This window comes from Parus major, chromosome 12 (genome assembly GCF_001522545.3).
Source record: "Parus major isolate Abel chromosome 12, Parus_major1.1, whole genome shotgun sequence".
NCBI classification, from domain to species: Eukaryota; Metazoa; Chordata; class Aves; order Passeriformes; family Paridae; genus Parus; species Parus major.
Genome location: NC_031781.1, coordinates 2,032,215 through 2,054,902, shown reverse-complemented (window position 1 = coordinate 2,054,902; position 22,688 = coordinate 2,032,215). Strand labels below are relative to the sequence as shown.

The 22,688-nt window shown below is 40.9% G+C and overlaps 1 protein-coding gene across 11 annotated transcripts in view; it reads right to left on the bottom strand.

The window, feature by feature from the left end:
- ATP2B2 (ATPase plasma membrane Ca2+ transporting 2) overlaps positions 1-22,688 on the bottom strand; it is a 398,601-nt gene that overhangs the window by 89,383 nt on the left and 286,530 nt on the right. For all 11 annotated transcript variants that reach the window (XM_015640841.3, XM_015640842.3, XM_033517387.1 and 8 more), the window contains 3 exons: positions 3,043-3,300; positions 1,995-2,120; positions 1,167-1,292 (listed from right to left, as the gene is read on the bottom strand). In XM_015640841.3, the coding sequence (XP_015496327.1) occupies positions 1,167-1,292; positions 1,995-2,120; positions 3,043-3,300 (510 nt within the window). The remainder of the gene's footprint in view (positions 1-1,166; positions 1,293-1,994; positions 2,121-3,042; positions 3,301-22,688) is intronic.

Here is a 22,688-nt window from a genome sequence, read left to right as displayed (position 1 = left end):
AGTTTCAGTCTTTCTCCTTTTAATTCTCCTGGAGCTCCCCGTGCCAGGCAGCTATTGTGCATTTCTCTGCAGAAATGAAATGATAAACATTTCATTAAGCAAAAAGGGATTTCCTCAAAGCAGCAGGGAGTCAAAGGCAGCTGCTGGTTGAATATTCTCAGAAATGGAAACTGTAGGTCCTGAAAACCATTTGAATTTTTCCTCCCTATCCAGAGCTTCATATAAAAGGATGGAAACAAAAAACAAAGGTGGAATCATATTGCCTGACAGATAGCAAATAAAATGTTCAGTAAAGCTTTAACTGTTTTTTTTTTTATATTATTAATAGTGAAAACCACTAGAAAGAGCAGAAATGTCTGAAAAACCTGTATTAATTGGCCCTTAATTATGCCTGAAAGACAAATATTCTTAGGACAGACTTTGAATGAAATTGTGGAAGCAGATCAATTTACAAGACTGTGTGAAGAAAAACTGGAAAGGACAGACATTAAATCATGTTTCTGCTTAGTGTGCAGCTCATAAATTAGCAAATGCTTATGACATCACACTGTAATAAGGTGAAAAGTCTAAAGAGGCTTCTTGATTTCATTAACTGATACAGGACATGAAAGTAAAACTGTCTGCTAACATTTACTGCTACATTCTTGGCTTTTACTATTCTTAGCTCGACCTTTACACCTGAAAAAAATTAAAATGCCTCTCAAGTCAGTCACTGACATTAAACAACCAGGCTAGCAAAGAGCCACAGCTTATCTTTATTTCAGTCCTCAAGCTCCAGGACAGATGCTATTTCCATGGCCAAGGGGTGTTTTTCCTGGGGGGAGGGGAAAAGTTAAATTGATAGAAAAGCACAAAATCTTAGCAAACTGTAGGTGAGCATGGATTCATGTAGAGAAGCCACAGCCACTGGAGCATGCCCAGGTATTCCCCTGGTATGGACTGGGAGCCTGCAATTTCACACTGGAAAAACATCTTGTTATCCAATGGATTTATTGGTTAACAGCTTCTGCTGTTTTTCTGTGTGACATGTGATGATAAAAATGTGTCATAAAAAATAAAAAGGCATTTTGAAAAAATCACGTTTATTTGTCAAGAGCTGAGGAGAGCTCCGGCTGCACAAAGCCCAGAGAGCTTTCTCTGGAGCATCCTGGTGCTGGGAGATTTACCTTTCTTGTCCTTCTTCTCCTCCTCTTCTCCCCCAGCTCCCAGCAGAGTGAAGATGATGCCAGTCTGGGAATTCACCCCCACAGCAGTCACCAGCATCCGCCCAGAGCCCTCCATGACGTGGGTGCCTGAAAAGAGGCAGGAAAGGTTACACAGAGATAAAATAAATGTACAAAAAATGATGCAAGGCTTTTCTGGCAGTACTGAGAGAGATTTGTTACACTTTGCAAACCTATATTGAAGGGGATATTACCACATAACCAAAATAAACCCTGTTGTGCATTATTCTCAACCAAGAATTAATACTTAAGCACAAACCTCAGGCTGCACATCCATCACCATCAGATTCTCTTTTCAAAAGAAATATTGTCACTAACCAAGTTTATCCAAGCAAGTAAAAGGTAAAACAACACAAATATACAAATTGGGCCAGCCAAACCCCCCAAAAAACCCCCCAAAATAAATTCCATTCAAACCTGAAGATCAGAAAAGATCTTAAAAAACCAGCAAAGACTTGGTTGGTTCAGTCAGAAAGGAAAAGCTCTGAAACCTTCCTCAGAAATTTATCAAAGCCTCCTTTAAGATGTGTCACTAATTCCAAATACATTTTAATTAAGAGCTTGCTATTTGTATCCCTGTGTTTTGTTTTGAGGGAATCTTCTGAATTGGATGACAAAGGTGGACAAAAATATCCTCCAAAAAATGCCATTGTCTCCCAGGCTCCCAGAGCAGCTTTCCCAGGAAAACAGGCACCCAGCAGAGCTCCAGCTTGGCTCTGCACCCCTGGGGAGGGCAGAGCAGGAGCTCAGAGGGGATGGGGCAGATTTTACCTGACAGCAGCATCGGGTCTTTGTCCACGGATTTGCGGACCTGGTCGGACTCTCCAGTCAAAGAGCTCTCATCGATTTTGAGATCATTTCCTTGAATAAAGATCCCATCAGCAGGTAGGAGGTCACCTGTGGTCAGAAGGTGGCAATGGAAAACTGCCATGAGATCGCTTTTACAGTGACATGGTGGGGTTTGCTATAAAATCACAGTTACTTCATTAAAAGGTGAAATGAAAGCAGAAGGGAAGGAATTACTCCTGAACCTGTCCCCAAAAACCACAGTATTGCAATCCTGCAAGGAAAGGCCTTTTATTGCAACCATTTTCTGCTTAATGCTATCCCAAAATCCAAATGCATCACATTTAGCACACAATGGACATCCCCACCAGGGGGGTTTGGCAGGGAAGCGCTCTTCACATCACCTGAAGGTTTCTCCATCAGACTTCAGAGGAATTAACAGCAGCTAATTAACAGCTGAGCTGCCCTCAGGAAGCCCTTAGGTAAGCCCAGGAGAAATGTGATGGCTGCTGGAAGAGGGATATTGCTGGAGTTAACAACTCACTCCAGAGGTCCTGCAGGACCTTTCACTCCCCTGGAGCACGGGGCTTTCCCTACAGCATGGAATTATCAGGCACCTGATCTGGGGGATCAGTCTGGATCTGGAGCATCTTCTGAGGTGATCACAGAGGCCCAATTCCCTTCTACACAACATTTAAAAATACTTCTTCTTATCCCTAACTGGACAGAAATAAAAATAAATAAATCTGAATAATGCAATCCTCCACCACAGAGGGTTACCTTTGTATGAACAGTCCTTGTCCTGGTCAGTGAAAGAAGTTTACACCAGTTAAACTGATTTCCTGGTGCAGTTTCACAGCAGGTTCCTAGGTTCTCTTTTTGCTCAGGTGTCACCTCACCATGGCCAACACTGACTTTTCTGTCCCATAAATCTGCCATAATCCTGCCTTTCCCATCCCTGCCAGAGAAGCGTGTCCATCCTGCTGGGAGGGGCCAGCAGAGCAAACCAAGGGTCCAAAGTTGGTGCACTCACCATATTTCACCTGTGCAATGTCCCCAACCACGATCTCTGCCACGGGGATCTGGATGACCTGTCCCCCTCGCACCACGGTGAACTTCTGCTCCTGCTCGATGCGGCTCTGCAGCCCCCGGAACTGCTTCTCCTTGCTCCAGTCGTTGAAGGCAGTGACCAGGACAACACAGATGACAGACAGGAGGATGGCAGCACCTTCAATCCAGCCAGCTTCGGCCTCCCCCTCATCCTCAGCTCCTCCTGTTGCTGTTCCACACCCTGCAGAGATGTTAAGGAGCAGTTTAGGGAAGGTTGGGTGCATCATGAGCAGTAAAATTTGCTGTGGCATGAAAAGGTGAGGGAAGGGAGCTGCTCTTCCAAGCACTGCCTGCCAATGAAACCAGGCAGAGTGGAGGAAAAGGACAAATAAAGTCTGTGGAAAAGAAAAAATTAAATAAATCGACAGAAATCTTAATCCTTTTCATTTTTCTGCTGAGCAACCCATCCTTGGTGAACCCAGACTAAACAAATGGAAAGACAAAGTGCCAACTCTGTTATGTGACAGAGGACTCAGAGCTTCACCTGAGCCACCAAAACCTGCAGGATAAGAATAAGAACAACACTGAAAGTGACAGAAAAGACAAAAACAATGAATTACATTAATCAATGTAAATCAATGGCATTAAGTTAACATTAACACCCTGCCAGATTAAAATAAATATTTTAACACAATTTTTCTAAACCATTTTCAACACAATTTCTAAGTGTTCTCAACTAAACACATTTATAGGGAACACTTGTTAAAAAAATACTGGGGTAAACTGAATTTATCAGCATTTTAATTTGATAATGAAATAATTAAGGAACACTGAGTAAAAATTATTCCCTGATATTAATTCACCAGTCTTCCCTACAGAGAAATGCAGTGGGATGCTGCTAGAACTGCAAGTACATTATTCCTGCCACAAGCAAAACTCTATTAAGAGAATCAGTGTTCTGAACTGTTAATTCTGAACTACTTTATATACATCTGCTAATTATTTACTTCAAGCTTGGATGCAATTAAAATTTAAATAGCCTTCCTAGATAATATTCACCAAAGGAAAGCAACAGAGTTCTCCTTCTTACTGAAAGAGCACCTGGGAGAAATACTGGAGAGCCAAGGGCACGTTCCAGAGAAATCCCAGCTGATGGGAGAGAGGAGAACTCAGCAGAGCCTCCTCTCCTGAGGCAGCTGGGAGGAATTTTTTCCATTTTCCATGAAGAATGGGACCAGGCTGGAATTTGACATCACTTTTCCAGGCACCAGGGCGGGTTCAGCAACTTCCCTTCCACCTCTGACCAAAGTTTAATTTGGTTTATTCATCACCTCTCACTAGAGAGAATTAAGGACCAGCCTGATTTCTATATTCAAATTACAAACAGGAGCATCCTGGTTCATTAACCAGCTGAGTAATTACTCCTGCATGTGAACAACAACAACACAGCTACCAAAAGTCAGAGGAAGAAAGATGAGCCTGAATGGGCTCTCAGAGAGGAAGGAAATGAAAAGAAGCAGAGTTTTCAGCCAAGTTCTCTGCAGTTTTCAGTGAGATTCCCAAGGACAGGCTGCCCTGGCAGGGATGTCCTTCCCCTGCTGGTCCTTCAGCACAAGAACCTCCCCAAAACCACGGCACAGCACTCCAGGAGGAGATGAAGAAACTCTTCTGAGTTCAGCACCTGCAGCTGCTCATCTCCAGCCACAAATGGAACTCAAAATCCACCCCTGGACCTTCCTCCTGCGGCAGAATGGGGATCTGGGGAAGGACTAAAGAATTTTGTTCTGTTTAACTTTGATCCTCTTAATTGGGCAGTGTTGGACTTTTAAATTCCTTTGCCAAACCAACAGAATCACTTTTGTATTGATTGTTTTAAATGGTTTCCTAGTGCAAGTAATTCTGTTTCAGCAGATAGAACACCAGAATTCACTCTCCCTTTTGCATTAGATATGACTTAGAATTAAATATGATGAATATTTTGGTTTTTTAACAGCAAACTTCCTCTTCTATTCCTCACAAAAGAAACATGGCCAGGTCTAGCCACAGTCAAATACTGATTTTATTTTCTTTTCTCATGGTTGAAATTTAGTCCAGCTTGTACAAGATTACAAAAAGCTGGTGCAGGGTAATATTTCCAAGACCCTTCAGTAAAAATAAAAATAAAAATAGAAATAAAAATAAAAAAATAGAAATAGAAATAAAAATAAAAAATAGAAATAAAAATAGAAATAGAAATAAAAATAAAAAATAGAAATAAAAATAGAAATAGAAATAAAAATAAAAATAAAAATATAGAAATAGAAATAGAAATAAAAATAAAAATATAGAAATAGAAATAAAAATAAAAATAAAAATATAGAAATAGAAATAGAAGTTGAAATAGAAATTGAAATAGAAATAGAAATAAAAATAGAAATAAAAATAAAAATTAGAAATAAATAGAAATAGAAATAAAAATAGAAATAGAAATAAAAATAGAAATAGAAATAAAAATAAAAATAAAAATAAAAATAAAAATAAAAATAAAAATAAAAATAAATAAAAATAAAAATTGATGAAGCAAAATCAGGTGAAAAAGAAATATATTCCTTGACTTGAGCAATGAGGTTAATTTTGTGTTTGTGCTGTCAGAACTGATCTCCACACTCACATAAATGGTACCATGGAGCATGCAAATAATAGAAGATATTATCATTAACATAAAAGGAATCACCTGTAGATACCTCATAGATTAAGAACAATCAAATAAAATAATTCACTTTTCAACTGAAAAAATTGTTTTATTCCAGCTGAAAAAATTGTTTGTAAGAATGAAAGAAAATCTGAAGGAAACAGATTGAACTTAGATCAAGCTCTTGGAAAGTGTCCCTAAATCTGACAGGCTTCCACACTGAATAAAAACTGAATAAAAAATCATGCTTACAACTTAAAATCCTGAGACAATCCTCCACAACCCAATGAAAACAACAAGATTTCAAATGCATCTTTTCTTTTTCCCTGTTCATTTCATCTGACAATGATAAATTCAGGTAGAGCAGAGGTGCTTGAAGGAATTTTAAGAGCAGAGAAATTAATTGCTAGACCTCATCAAGACCTGAAGTCTTTTAGAGGGATGGAGGAAATTCAGAGTTGATTTTTGGAGCTTTGAGTCATTGATGGTTGAGATTCAATGTGGACTCTCTAAAAAACCCCAGAGCTCCCCTGGCCCAGGTTATGGGACACTGAGAAATCAATCAGACCATCAGAATTTCCCAAAATTTTGCCTTTGCTTTTTACACATCACAGAAAGGAGATGGGATAAAAGCACTACATAAATCAGTGTGAAATGTTCTTTGATATAGGAATAAACTCCAGCAGAAAACTCTCTGCTTCTTACAAGAGCAAGATTTCCAAGCAGATTTTTTTAAAAAATATGAAAAGCAGGATTTTAAAATGCAACCTCTGCCCTTACAAGTTTCCATCTGTCAGGAACCATTTTCTGAATTACATGGTTTTGGTTCCAAACTGTTTTAGAGGTGTTACTTTTAACAGGAAAAAAAAAAAATAAAGGAAACCTGCATCTCCATTGGTTTGAGTCTGTCTAATGTTTTCTTATATACTTCAGGAAAAACAATTGGGTTTTTAATTTTTATTTCTTTTTTCTGCTGTTATGGCTTTTCTAGAAATTATAGGAAGATTTATTTGGATTTACAGGAAGAAACTTTATGTACTTATAGGGGGAAAAGACACAAACTTCTTAACTCTATATTTAGATAATCTGTCATTATTGCAGTGCTGAGTGACCCAGTATTGACCTTAGTGAAAAAATGAGAAATAGTAATAAAATACATGAAATGCATCATATTAATACCCCTAAGTAGCAAAATTGAGTTTAAAGCATCTAATATTTAGTGAAAATGTTCACATGAGCTTGAAAAGTTCATGGTGAGGTATAAAATTGATGTTCTGCTTTCACAGGGAGCACGTGGCTCTCAATGCTGCCCAAAAATCTGAGTTTTTATTGAAATGCACTGAGTGAAAAGCATCACAAAAGAGTTGTTAATATGCAGATGTGATTTGTGGCAGGGTTTTATTCCAAGACAGTGAATTGTGATGTTCTCATCTTAAATTATATTTAACAGAGGCCCTATCTGTCAGAAAATCCAAATCCAGAGAGGTAAACAAGTGTAAAATATTTTCTCTCTTTTCTCCCCCACCTCTGAACTTGTGTGGTGGCCAAAGCCTCACCCTCACAGGACAGAAAATGTGCAGGGTTTGAAACTGAGATGCTGAAGATGTGCAAGGAAAGGATGTAAAGGGCTGGGACTCCTTTGGCACAGGAGAAGGAGATGGAGCCCAAAAATGGAGGAGTTTATCCCAAAATGAACACCCAGGTGAGCTGGAACTCCCCAGGAGAGGGAGAACCTGGCAGCACAGCCTCACAAAATGCTCAGAAACACAAAAGGGGACCAAGGTGACTCTTGTGCCCATAAAATATCTGAAGAGACATTACCAGAACCCTGTGGAAGGAGAACAGAGCTTTAAAAGCTTAGAACTGGGCCAGAAATAGATCAGCAAAGCTGTTGGGAAGTTTTCTATAGAGGGGAGGTGAAAGGAAGGAAAAATCCAAAGGAAAGGAGGGTTCAGGAGGGAAAGAATAGGAAAGTTCTGCCACCATCACAGGCAGTGAGCCCAGCTGAAGTGACAGCAGCTGGATTTCCATCTCAGCAGGGGCTGGGGGGCTCCAAACCTGCCCAGGAGCCTGCAGAGCTGAGCAAAGCCCCAGGCACTCACCTGGGCTCTGCTTATTTCAATAAAATTCAAAACTGGCCTGAGAAACCTGCTCTGCACAAGCAGAATTTAATTATATGGAAGGGTTTGGAAGGAAAAAAGAAAGGAAGAAAGGCATAGGTTATTAAAGGGAAAGTTAGGAAAAACTTGAAGGTGCTTGTGGTGAAAAGGAGAAGGGGAAGAAGGAGAGGAGGAGACACAAGAAGAGGCTGAAGCACTTCAGGAACAGCGAGCAGGAGGCATCACGAGGCAATAATCAGGTGGCTGTTATTAATCATTTCAACTCAATGAAAGCTAGAAAGCAAGAAAGGGAAATAATAGGAAAAGTCCACAAAAAGCCAGACAGCATCACCTGACAGCTTGCCAGGCTCACATCCTGCTGGATCTGGGATGCTTTTACACCATTTCAATACATATTTCTCGTAATAGCAACCAAATCTGGGCAGATACAGAAGGAAGAGCACAGGGAAGGGATCTGTGCAGCTATAAAGAATATCTGCTTAAAATTTCCAGCCGTTATCAGGAGATTCTTAAAGCTGCTTTGAATAACATAATGATTATAATTACAAACTATGCGGTCCTGAGCCTCAGCACGGTAATTTTGAAATCAGAAAAAGTACATTTTTAAAAATCTGGGAACATCTGTATTCCTAAATCCCAACCTACAGCACATACCTCTCAGCTACTCATTTCAACCTACACGCTGCTATTTTTAAGCTGAGAATACCTTGTGGCATTTAAATTCCCCAGGAAAATCTCCTCACACCCCCAGAGGTAATTTTTTTAGTCAGTCAAACTGGTTTTGTCATCAGAAAGACAACAGTTCCCCTGATAAAAAAAAAACTTTTTATTGAATTGCTTTCTCTAAAGACATTTTTTCCCTGGCTGCAGCTTCAGCACTGATGTTATTAAAGCAAATTGAGCAGCTCCAAGTTACAGCTTTTTCATCAGCAGAGCTGGGCTCTGGCTCCCAACACCACCACTGATGATTCTTACTTCACAAATGCGTTTAGCTGTGCAAGAAAAGGAACAATAACCCAAAAATTAGGCGATAAAAACCATCAATTCCCCTTCTTAACAAGGCTTTTAGAGCTGTAACAAACACTGCAGCATTTATTTCTGCAGATTCCTCTTTGCCTGGTGGGTTTTGCTACAGGATTAGTCCCAGGAGTGATTGCCACCAGTGCTCCTGCCCCAAATCCTCCTCTGGGTGAGGATGCAGCAGCAGATGTGGAATCACTTCCCACGAGGGCTGGGCAGTGCCACAGCCCAGGCAAAGGGGCAGAAATTACTGGAAATTCAATGATTTCTGCCTTTCTCTCACTCTGTCCAAGAGTTCAGTCAACATTTCCAAGTTACCTGCAGGAATCAATGTTCTCCAAACCCACAGTGTGACAGAATTACCCTACAAAACACCGAGGTTCAGGGGGGTTCTGCACTCAGTAAAAGTGACTTTTGGACAGCTATTTGAACCCAATATTAGAATTCCTGGCTTTGTGATCCATCAGGTTGTTATGTAAGGGCTCCAGGGGGCGGGGAGGGGGAAGCAAAGGGCTGCTGTCCCTGTGGGTTCCTTACGTAACTGTCAGCTCCAGAGCTTCCTATTAAATATTTACACATTTTTGGCAGCTATATGCAAGGAAACAAATCTGGGGGCCCTGCAAGCACAGAGATAGATATATCCACACGTTCCTCAGCCTGATCACAAACATTCATGAGCACAAGAATGTGAATTGAGATATTCCCTCCACTTCAGGAGATGGGAGGTGTTGAGGAAGATTCTTCTGCCTGGCATCTCCAAGGAAATGCATTTGGAGAGGTCAGGCAAAGGGATGGGTCCTCTCTCCACCAAAGGACCAAGCAACTACTTCTACAATGTTTATATTCCATTTTGTTTCCTTTTGCTGCCACAGAAAGAAACAGAGAAAAGCAAAAAAAATGGGAATTTTCATCACGAGTCCAGTCCTTAGGGACTGCAAGAGATAAACCTTGACATTGGGTTGTTGTAGCTTCACTCGTATTGCTCCGAGCTAGAGATGTCTGGTAAATATAACCTCATATTCCAAAGGTAAAACATGGGTTCCAAATGCAGGAATCAGACCTTGGAAAGTTGTTCTGTGTTTATTAACAAGGATTCAAGTGCAGTTACTCAACCATTTGACTTGCAAGGCCACGTCCTAGCCGAGTCCTACTTGCAGAATTAATATTTCTGGAGGATCTCTTCCTGGAAAATATGTGAGAAGATTTTTTATGCCGTCCCAAAGTTCTAAATCTCATTTCCTACCGTCCCCAGCCGAGAGCTGAGTCGTGCCTGGCACCCTGGCAATGTGTGATGAGCAATATCCAAAAGTTTGGTCAGAGATCTGCACATCTCTCCAGAAGGGAAGGCAGCTGGGGGATGTCAGATCCTGCAGCCCAGCACAGATTTGTAGCAAGCAGATATAGGTCACTTTGCATGAGGAAAGAATTCCTCAATCTGCAGGTCCCACAAGACAAAAAGTGCACATTTTGCACTTTGCAAGTTCTCAGTGTGCTGTTACTGACACCAGCTTGAGTCTCAAACTTCTGCCAGGCAGTCAGGAACTGGCTCCCAAAGCTGCCCTTGTGTGGGAACCCCATGGAATGGAGAGTTTGATGGGGAAACACCAGGTTGCAATAAATAAAAACCAACATAAAATACATGGAAATAAAAAACTCCACATTGCAATAAAAAATATCGATTGACTTAAAAAACTCCAAGCAGTTCTGGATGAGCAGGATCTCGTTTGTTCTCTCATTCCAAAGGTGATGGGATCAAAATAGGGGAAAGCCATGAAAACAGACAGACTGACTGGATATCCAGCCAGGAAAGCAGGAAATTAAGAATCAAGGATTTTATAATGGGAAGCTGCAGAAAAGACAATTTCTACTAATAAATTTTCACACAATCTAGAAGCAGGTCTTTGTAAGGATTTTAGAATATGGTAAAAATCAAGATGGGCATATTCTAAATTAACCAGTGGAATATATCCTCATCAAAACACCTAGAAAAGAGCAATTTCGTTCACTTAAATTCCTGCAGCCCAGTAGGAACTTGCAGAACAAGTGTTTTGTTTACCCCCTTAATAATAAACAACTCTAAACAGCTTCACAGGCATTACTAAACAAAGAAAAAAAAAATTACAAAAAGACAAAATAATTAAATTAAATAATCACTCCTCTTTAAAATTCTGTAAGTAATAATTATTTGAGGGGTTAATTGAGAGGCTGTGAGCCAAAATTACAGGACAATGTATTCCATAGTGCAAGGAAGGCTGTGCTGGGATAATTGTTACAGTGACCTCTCAAAAAGAAAGAGCTCTTAGTATGACCTACAACTATTCCATAAAGAAATATATTCAATATTATTTAACTGTCTCTGTAGAAACAGTGAAAAAATAAAATCAAACATGAAAAGTACATTTGTCAATAACAAGTGATTCTGACATTGCTTTTCATTTCAGTACAAATATCAATGCCCACAAGGAAAGTTCTGGTGAAAGTTGAAGTTCTGTTTGTATTCATGCAGGATATAGAAAAAAATAGAGCTACAAAAATCTCCAAATTTAAGTCACTATTCCAGGATTGCAGAACAGGTGCACATGGTCTTCACCTTAAACAGTTTTTCTCAGTTTAGACCCTTTTTCTCGGGGTTTTCCATGGAATAAAGCAGCTCCAGTGCACAATAAAAATGCATTGAGAAATCTGAATTAGCAGCCAGCTGTGATACCCCCAGAAACTCTGCCTGGAGTAGAGTCAGCCTTGACTCTACCAGAAAAGTGTTTTTGGTTCAGACTTCATCAAAAGGCAATTTCCAGCACTGAAGAACACACAGCACAAATAAGGGATCCCCCTCAGATCAGCTTGTCCAAATGTCATAGCTATGAAAAAAAATCAATGTAAAACACAAACTCAGTTTGAAAGATGTATGGACTAAACTGAGTTAGCAGTGTAGGGAACTGTGATCCCAGAGCTCTGGATGGAACACTAATAAATGTCATTGGTTAATTCAGAGTAAAAGAAGGAGAAAAGAAATCCTTTTTTTATTTCATGATCACATGTTGCAAGACCACATTTAGAATAGGCTATTGTGCCAATGCAAACAAATCATTAGGAATAAAACCAATTAGAAATTAGAATTTCTGTTAGCTTGATATTAGCAGGGAAGTGGCTGTCCATATGTTGACATTTACTCACTTGGAAAAGTTTAATTAAGTTTGATTTAGAATTCTAACTTGCTATTAGGGAAAAAAAAATGGCAGAGGGAGCACTGCAGCTCCTGGGATAAAGTTGTCTTTTAAAACACAAATGGATGAAGGCAAAAATGTTTATCATGTGGGGGAAATCTGCTAAGTTTGGAGCTGCAGCTAAGCAGCCATGTCAGAGATAAAGCTGCAGTTGGGTTCTAAAAACAGGAAGAAGGCTCCCATTTCTCATGGAGCAATTCCTGACAACCTCTGATGCCTTAGGATTTCAGCTTTTGTATTTTCCATCCATCTGTAGTGCTGCAGTTCTTTAGTGCCTGACTCCAAACTCCATGTGCAGGCTCAGCTGCTGCTTCCCCATCCTGCTCAGACACAGCAATTCCTCCCCAGGCCTGCAATCAAGGACACCTCACTGCCCCAGGCCTGAGAGATGGAAACAAAAGGGACTTGGGGGCAGCAAAGCTGCCCTAAATGACTTCATTCCCTGCAGCTGCAATTGGGAGATGAACCCCCAATGTGCAAATGGACCCAACTTAGAAAAGTGTCAGACCTGTGACCCATTGGCCATTGTTGGGTGCAGCCCAAAATGTACCTGGAGACCCTTCAATGAATAGAAACTGCTTTTTATTCCCTTAATTCTGTCTGGCCTCTGTTTTTAGGTAGCCCCAAAAAGGCACCACTTCCAGCATTTCTGAAGTGCAGCTGGAAGGAGAGGAGGCTCAGAGCACTTCCTCAGCTCCCACTGGGATCACTGAGAGCCCCAGGAAACACAGAAACCCAGGCAAATCCAGAAATGTTCCCCAAAAAGCAGCTCTCATCGGGGCACTCGGCTTTAAATAGAGCCCTGGAAAACGTTTCACATTGACAGAGAACAGCAAATAGCTCATAAATGCATAATCAGAGGAGAGCTGTCTGTCTTGTGCTTATCCACAGAGCCTCTTCCCTTTCTGTCTGAAGCACAGGGATGAAAAGAGCAAATCACTGAGGAAGGGGTTTGGGGTGGCATCTGCCTCAGTAATGGATGCTTGTGCTGATCCATCCCTCTTTGACTGTGTTCTGATAGAAATGAAATGTGCTCGCTTCCAAAAATACTCCTTTTTCTTCTTGTTTGTTTGTTTTTTTGGTGCTTTAAAATAAGATGTTCTAACAGAGAGGATTTAACAGAAATACCACCGAAAATTTGTGAAAATGAAATTGATAAAAGGTTGACTTTGCCTGGAAATTTTGACAGATGTTTCACTGGAGTTTCTAAAACCCCAGGTGGAGCAGGGGATGGATGGAGTGGTGATGCCTGACCACACTCACACAAACATTTCTTTTCAAACTTCCTAGCTGATTGTAGTTTTTTTGATGATGCTCTATGCCAACAGAAGCCTTTTCCAAGCTCTGACACACTTCACACACCCATTTAGAGAGAAATTGCCAACTTTTTCCACCCTGCAGGCCCTGCAGAGAGAGGTTGCTGAGGAAAGGTGACTGATTTAACAGATCCCCAAAGATCCATTCAGAGTTTTCAGAGTTTCAGAGCTGAAAAGGAACTGATAAAGAAAATTTCCAATTGAGGAGCTTCAACCAAAGAAAAAGCCCAAAATCCTGCAATCCCAGAAAATTCAGTGAGTGCCCTTGGAGGCAGTCCTGGAGCAGCTGGGCCTCTCCTGGTGCTGTCCCTGCCTCATTTAGGAGAAGGAGAAAACCTGGCCAAAGGACATCAGGAAGATTTGTAGAGCTCAGCCACAAAACCCCCTCATGAACTGCAGCGTTTTTTGCTTTCATTCCATTTCTCATCTCCATTCCTTCGTGCTGGGAAGCTTTCTGGGGTGAGGAATCAGTAAAAGATTAAAATTCTGTCATCATGTCTCACATCAAAAAGTTCTCCCAATATCAGTACAGATCTCTGCACTGCCAAGGAATGGTGTCCTGGACTGTGCTCTTCAGTTTCTTTTCACCCCAAAGGATGGGATGAAATCCCCCATGAATGCAGATCCAAAACCATCTTCTGTTTGTTTGTTTTTTCTGAATGCCACTGGTGACAGACAGGAGATGGGATTTCTGAGGCAAATTCTAAACTAAAATTTTAGTTCACATTTTAGCTGCAGGAAATTAGGATAATCTCCATTTAGAATGTACATTCTATATTTTCTGCACATTAATTAATTATCCACACTTAACCAAAACAAGAGTAGCATCTCCTGGACAGAAAAGCAGAACTTTTGCAAAACAGAAATTAATTGAAATTACTTCTTTAAATGCTGCTTTTCTAAAAGGAGAGATCTATGTTTGTGTGTATATATATACATGAAAATATGCATACATGCAAAGTGCCTTCCTGTTCCAAAAGGTATTTCTGTGCTTAAACATTTTATTTTTTTCCAGGTAATAATTTTACATTCTAATTCAAGCCCCCCAACAGTGAGGAGCTGTAAGCACAGGCAGACTTTGGGATGTAACAGTTTGTCTCAACTCCAACAGTAAAATAATCCTAGAACTTGATCCAGAAATACTTCAAATTTAAAAAGTCACATCATAAAGATTCTGGAAATTTGAATACTAATTGGTATCTTAAAGCTGCTGAATTAATAATCATTGTTTAACCACCATGAGATAAGAAAACAGTCAATATTCCTGTATTTTATATTATTATATTTTATTTCATATTCTATTAACTTTTATCAATAAAGATGTTTTCAGAGCTTTTGGGTTCCCATTGATTTGAGGGAATTTTGATTTGTTTTTTCCAAAAACCAGGTAAATATTTTTAAGGTAATATTTTGGCTCCCTCTGTCAGCTTCAGTGCAATATTTGCATTTTCTGTACCCCTGCCATGCTGCTCAAATTTCACATTCCCATTGAAAGGAATTCCCATTTGAGGGTAAGTCTCCACAAACTCCTATTCCCTGGTATTTATAATCAGGCTATCTTCAAGCAGACAAAATACAGCTGAAAGTAAAACACCACAAATTGGTCTTTACATCCTCACAAAGCACAAAATGCAGAGTTGTGTTTCAATTCTTACAAGAGACACACCAGGAATTAATGGTGCAGGGACACTCAGATTATCCAGGGAATCCAGGAATTTCCATCACTGGAACCTTTTAAAGATGAATCTTTAATAATAATAATAATAATGATAAATGTCTGCCAGGGAAGGTTGAAGTATTGAGTGTGGGACACTAAATCCCCTCCAGCATCCCTCAGGAGAGTTTGCTCATCATCTCCAGTCTTGTTTGCCTTAGGCTGGTGTTGCCAAGCTGGGATTAGCCAGGCCAGGCTGGAGTGCTGTCTGATTTATCCAGCCAGCATTCCTCCTGGCATCATTCCTAATTCAGGGAATGTTGGGGAGCTGTGGGCCAGCCCAGGCTGGCTGCCCTGCAGGATTGTCCTGCCCTGGGGTGAGCAGCATGCCCAGGTGAGCCCTGGCTGTCAGCTCCCCTGAGCAGCCCCTGGGGCTGGCACCTGTCCCCAGAGCCAGCCAGAGCCACGTTTATCCCTCTCCCAGCTCAGAAAGGCTCTGCAGGCTCATCCTGAGCCCTGCCCAGGTCCAGCCCAGCCCCACAGGGCACACCCGTGACCCCACATCACACAGCGCTCTCACCCACTCACCCCACTGAGCCCCAGTTCATCCCTTCTTCTGGAAACAACACAAAACCAGCACAAATGTTTCAGAAATCCAGCAGTTCTCCAGGGAATGATGACCCAAAGGGGGACCATGAGCTGCCCTTGAGCTCAGCCTCGTACGAGCACTGGTGACAAGAGGAGTTGGGACACACAGCACAGCCCAAACCTGCTCCTGGACACTTAGACCTTGCATTGAAGCAATATTTAGAGCAGGAATTCAAAAAGCAAGTTCTTACAAGAACTAAATTTCTTTAGCCAAACAGACTGGGGCAATGTGTCTAGAAGCCATATGCTGCTTCACCTCATGCAGGCTTTGGGAGGAAGGAGGTTAAACAGGAGGTTTTGGCAGAACAAGCTGTTTTGAAGAGGGCAAATAACCTCCATTTCTCCTGTTTTCCAGGCTGCTTCACCCCCTTTGTGCTGACAGACTCTTTAGACCGGTTTAAAAAATCCTTGGGGAATTTCAGTTTAATTTTGATGACAAATGAGAAAAGAATTGGAGTGTGTGCAACAACACTCCTTAAAAGTTGTGTTTTGCTAACTCTGACAGCAATCTATGCTTTTGAGATTAATCTATTTTTTTTATAAAAAAATGCTATTTTCTAATAGTTTAGCTTCTCTTGAGGGTGCTCCTCCCTGGGCAGCACAATAAAACCCTCTGGTGCAGTGACAGCTGGATCAGTGTGATTTATTTAGCAGCAAAGATGATGGATTCCTGTTAGGACACACCAGCTTTTAAGGCTGTGTGGCCCTTATACCCCCTGATATCCATGATTTTCCATTGATTCCTCATTGCTGAGTGCCTGCAGAACATTATGTAAAACTCTGTGCAGACCTACAGAATGAGACTAACATATCAGAAGCTGGAAGATGTTCACCACTTGTTGTTTTCAGCGTCTGCAGCAAAGTTCTGCCAATATTTTCATTTCTTGTTGGGGATGGTTTGCTTAGTGCTGACACAGGCCATGAAATGGGGTGAAATTTAGGCTTCAAAACACTGCAAAGTGTTAAAATGAATGAATTTTGCCTCACTTTTTTTTTGAAAAGGCTTCATATTTTTTTCCAGTATGTTTTGTTTAATGGAGAGGACTTAAATGAAAAATTTTCAGTGTCCAAAAAAAATTTTACTGGGAGACACTGGTTAAATTGTACACACACAGATTGTGGAGCCCATTTTTCACCTTGATCTGGGCTCCATAACTGGGAGGAATTGAAAAAGACTTACAGTTGTTTATTTCTAGGTGTTGCCATGATGTTAGGAGGGCTGCAAAATAATGTTAACATTGGCTTTACAAACTAAATTTTTGTGCTGCCTACTTTTGTGCATTTTTAATCCAATCTACGTTATCACATGTAAAATGCTCTAAAAAAAAATATTAAGATGTAAAGCTGCCACAAAAGACTAGAGAATTAACTTTGTTCAGCTGACTCATTTCTGACATTTCTGAGTTTTTCACTCATTAATCAAATTGATTAACTGCATATTAATGAAAGGGTGACAGATTTTTAGAGACAGGGAGATGCATGCAACGTTTTCCTGTGGAAAATGGGATCTTGAACGGGCCCTGCAAGACCCTCAGGATGGAAAAGGATTTACAAAAATGGATGTGCTTCATTATGCATTCTATTGCCCTCCTGAATGAAAATGCTAAGGGAAATGTAGGCTGGGCTGAAAAGGTGAAGACAAGGTAAAAAACTGATAAATGCTGCATTAAAACATTGAGTTTTTATTCAATTGTGCCTCACTAGGAAGCAAATGAACCGAATTCCTCAGAGGACGGCACCAGAGCTTCATGTGGCTATTCATCTCAGGTTACTTTTAATTCAGTTTAATTAAATTTGGTTCAAGTTCCCCAGCAATCAGTGCTTTTCAAACCAACTGTTTATTCCCCTGGGCTGTTTAAGCCAAGGGGCACAGGAGAATTCCTTGTTTCCATGAGCTCTTGAGCCGGTGCTCATTTCTGCGCCTAAAACAACACAAACGCTCGACAGCCAAACCCAATAACCCTGACGTGCCTGCACTTGGCAGGAGCTGGACACCCTCCCCAGAGGATTTCACAGCTCCCAGTGCCATTTCCCAGAGCAGATGAGGTGGCAGAGCTCCTGCAGAGCCAATCCTGCCATGCCTGGTGGATGCAAGGGTTGCCTCCTGCCCTGGCGACACCTGCGCGCCGCTCCCGAGCCAAGCCGCGATTGCGCACGCGGGATTCTATTTCCAGGTTTCCTCACCAGGCATCTGCTGCGTTTATACAATCTAAGAACAAGATGATTTCATCACAGACATGGAAGGTTTCTAGAATCCCCAGGAAAAAAAAAAAAAAGAAAAAGGGAAAATCTACCAGAAGCCATTTCCTGAGACACAACGCCTCTTGGAAAGGGAAGAGAAAAAGTTTTTTAATCTGGGCAGTAAGTGTGAGAAAGAAAAATGTTGCTGGAAGAGTGGGAAGAAAATTGTTGAGAATTGGATACGGAATGAGTGAGAAATTCCAAATATCACCTACCTGAAATTACTGAAATGAGCTCAGTTCTGCCACAATTATTGGCAAAGAAAGTAAAGGGAAGAAAATCACAGTTTAAAAACTGGGGAGAAAAAAAAGAGAAGATTTTTCTCTAATCTATGGTCAAGCAGTCCTGACAAATATGGCAACACAGAAAGGGGCTTTTCCTGCCTGTTTCACCTTCCCTGAAACCCTGAAATTCCCTTTAGCAGCAGGAAAACTGACACAAACTGACCTAAGGAAAGGTGAGAGCTGGAACCACAAAATGACACAGCCACAATAACAACATTTTGAAGTGTTTTGAGGGAGCAATGGCTCAATTTCATGTTATTTCAATGGGTTTTAAGTATTTTTATTTTTTTTTTTTAGGAAAAAAATGAATGCTGGGGGACTGGGACAGACATCACATCTTTAGAAGAGGACATTGCACCTGAGCCTAGCACACACCATGCTGCAGCTGTTCTGCTCCAGCTGAATTCCAAGGTAGGGAATTTGCATGGAGGAGAATTAGACTGTCCAAATGAATGGGAATAATGGTTTTTTTCAGTGTACATCAGTACAAACTGCACAGAAATTCAAACTAGCTGGTGTTACACTCAGCATTTTCACTCCTAACAAGAAAAAGAATCTTCTTGCCATTTGCTCTATATTTTTTCATATCTAGTTATTTTTTATAGGTATTCCTTCTACTATTAATAAAATTTCTAATTTTTTTCACTTTTTCCCAGTTATGGAGCCCAGATCAAGGTGAAAAATGGACTCCACAATCTGTGTGTGTACACTTTAACCAGTGTCTCCCAGTAAAGCTTCTTTGGGCACTGAAAATCTTTCATTTAAGTCCTCTCCATTAAACAAAACATACCCAAACCAACAACTGGTCAAATCTTCCTCACTGTGATTTATTTCCAGACCTGCTCAAAGAGATGAAATGTCTAAAGACACATTTTGAGCTGTACTCCACAGGCAGGGACCTGGGAGAAGATGGGAACACCAGAGCACTTCCAACCCCACACAAGAGATCTGGACAAGGAGATGGGGAAATCATTTGGCTTTGGGTTTCTTCTCTCTCTGATTTTTTACAGTTTTTTAATCTAAACACTGCTTGGCTGCCTTGGCTTCTGCAGGGAGGACCTTTCCTGCCTCCATGGGGAGGCTCAGCACAGACACAGGGTAAGGCAGCATCCTCACAGGAGCTGTGGAGCAGCTGCACCTTCTCTCCAGTTCCTGGATGTCCTTTCTGGTGTAAATCTCCAGCTTGAGTCCCCACTGAGCAATGTGGCACATTATAAAAATGGTAAGAAAACACCTGAGTGGTGAACCCCATGAAATAAAGCCTGTTTTAGGTCATGAGAAGCCAGCAGGAACCCAGCTCCAGCCCTGGGCAGCAGCAGCAGCAGCATGAAACCACCAACAGCTCAATGCAAGTGGCTTGGGAGGCCCAAATTTCAGGGGACCACGTCCTGTTCCTGTATTTTCCAACTTGTTGCATGAGTGAAGGGAAGGGTAACCCAGCCAAAGCCCTGCTGAGCAGCACTGATCATTAAACTTTCTTTTCAGTCCAGACTTTTGCCTTGGGAATTTTAACAGAAGCTGCCTGAACCAAAAACAGTTTTCCTTTTTATTCCACCTTTAAGCTGCAGAAAGCTGTACAGTGGAAAATAGACATCCTGCCTGGGGCTTCCTGGTAAACACTGGGATGTTAAAACTTCTTACCTCAGGCTGCCTTCTCCCCCCTTTGCATTCCACAGAAGGAAAGAGAATTCAAGGAAGAACAGTTAAAAGGTTTGTTACACTCCTGTAAACAGCAGATGATTGTCAGGGCTTGGCATCAGCAGTTTTTGCAAGGGGATCCACATGAGATGCAGGGGCTGAAGATAGAGACAAGAAGGAGGACTCAGAGGGCTCAGAAATTGCTGCTGAAGGTGTTTGCAGAAGGCTCTGGGAATTTTTGACCAGTTCACATGGATAGAGATGGGGGAGGCACCAAAGCAGCAGAATGCTGCTGGGGGACTGGGGGAAAGCAGCTCCAGAAAGGGACAGAGCTGCAAAGTGCCATTAGAGAATTTCTGCCAGAAGTGACTGCTCCAGCAGAGCTCTGAGGGAAAAGAGTGAGCAAAATACAAAAGCAAACCAGTTAACAAACAAAAAAACCTAAAAAAACCCACAAACAAACAAGAAAAACCCACCAAAAATAACAAACGACCAGGCAGAGAAGGAGAGTCCTGCATTTCTGCAGGCACAGTAGAGGGATATTTGGAATGGCCAAGAGAAGCCCTGCCATTTCCCATTCCCTTGCTGGATTTCTGAGTCCAAGCACTCTTTCCTAAAGGATGTCTTGATTCCTGGAGCAATGCAATGGTTTGAGTCCATTGCTTGCTCTCATGAAGGAGCTCTTCCTACTCAAACATTGTCTTTAAAAACAGGACAGGGCATTTCTTTAGATACATTTCACGTTATACTCATACACAGACATTTCCATTTTAATCCTGGACTACCTCTAATCTACATTACAAAAAAAATTAAAATGAAGCCAGGATCTCACACATTCATCAAATCCTTGGAGGGATCACGGATATCTCTGAGATATCCCCACTCTGCATGGCCAGGGAACACGCTGCAATCCACAAACCCCGGACACAGAAGGGCATTTTCTGAGGAACAAAGTATTTTTACCTTGCCCCAGCCACACCCCTGTGTGATCCTGGCTGTAGTAAAGCTCCACTTGCACTGGGAATTTTCTCCCAGGATGAATTTGCTAAAATGCAGCCTCAGTTTTGCACTTTTCTGAAAGGGCAGGAATCTGATTTGGTGTGGCTCAGCAATGGCCAAGGGGCTCACAGTAATTTATGCAGGAGTTCTCAGCTGCTTCTCATGGCCTGTCAGATGGTGAAAGGGAGTGCAAAGCAAATCATCCAAACAACTCCTGAGAATGATAGGGAATATGAAAAGGAAGAGCTGGAGTGGCTTCTGGAAAAGCAGTAACAGTGCACTTTTATCCAGGGATTCCTCTAGATCAGATTCCCTGACTGCACCAGAAGTTGATAAAATGTTCTCCAAGATTCACCCAGCTCTGAAGATGTGAACACTCACATCCACGAGGCTCCACCCTCACCCAAGGCTCCTGAGCAGTTCATGTGCTCTGATATTTACTGGATGTGTGGATTTGATCCTGCATTTCTCCCTCAAAAGCTCCAGGAGAAAATTATTTTGCACTTGAACTGCAGAAAGCAATTAAATGCTAATTCTGTTACAGCACCAAAAGTCACAAGTGGGTTTCAAAAGTCAAGAAAAGAAAGAGTTATACTAATTTTTAAAAATACAGATTAGTTCAGCTTATTATATTAACCAGTAATGCCATTGGTAGATAAAATTCTAGGATGTGTGAGAGCAGCTATAAATATATTAAATTAAGGCAGATAAATGCTCTATTAGAAACATAAGTGGTGTTTCCCTGACATTGTGTCCTAAAGTCTCTTGTTTCCATATTATTATTTGTTAATAATTACTATTAATAATAATTATTGTTATCCTTTAATCCTCCAAAGCAAGACTGTCACTTCTAGGGGGTGGCAAATTTTCAAGTTACTCCAAGCAAGAAGTTGACGAGTTCAGAATATTGGCAGTGATGATTGAACAAATCAGTCTGGAAAGAACAGTCCTGTAAAGTCATTTTCAAAATGAAAATGCATTTCATTTGGAAAAACAAAAGAAAAAATTAGAATTTAAAAGAGGAGGCAAGACCAAGAATAGAGAACAACATGTGCCAGCTCTTCATTCTGACACCTGGCTGTACTTTCAGAAGAAAATATTTTTTCAAGGGGAAAAAAACAACATAAAAGTTGCAAATAAGCATATATTTCAGTGAAATTTTCATTCTGGGGAGAGTCAGGAAAGAAAAATACTGAAGACAAACCCATTAAAATCAAGTTCAAGTGCCTTGGTGTAGTCCCCACTTCACCAAGGCAAAATCCAACTTAATATGTCCATTTTCCAGTGTTTAGGACTTTTTAAAAAGTCTTCTACCAATAAATAAAAGGTATAAAATAAATTGGTATATAAATGTATAAATACCAATAAATTGAAGGTACCCTCAGCAGCAATTTTTGATATACTAATTTTAAATTTAAAGGGAATTATTTATACAACTGCTCAAAGGAAGATTTCCAAAAAACATGCGGAAGACCTTTACAATGTGCTCCAAAAATTGGATTACAAGATAGTCACTAATTTTATTTTTCTTCTTGTGTAAACTGGGGCAAAACCTTTCAGGAAAACAATTCTTAAAGCAGGGAAAGAAGTGACAATTGAATAAAATGCTGTGCTGTGGGAAAACACAAAGACATTTTCCCAGGCTGTGCTGCTGAGCTTTCCAGACTCCCTCAGAATCTCAGCTGGCTCCCATCTTCCCTTGGGAAAAGAAACATTTTAAATGCAGGATCAAAATAATAACAATTTGAAAAAGAAAGAAACAAGCCCCCACTGCCTGATGACACATCTCCCCTCTTTCTAAAACCTGAAGAAAT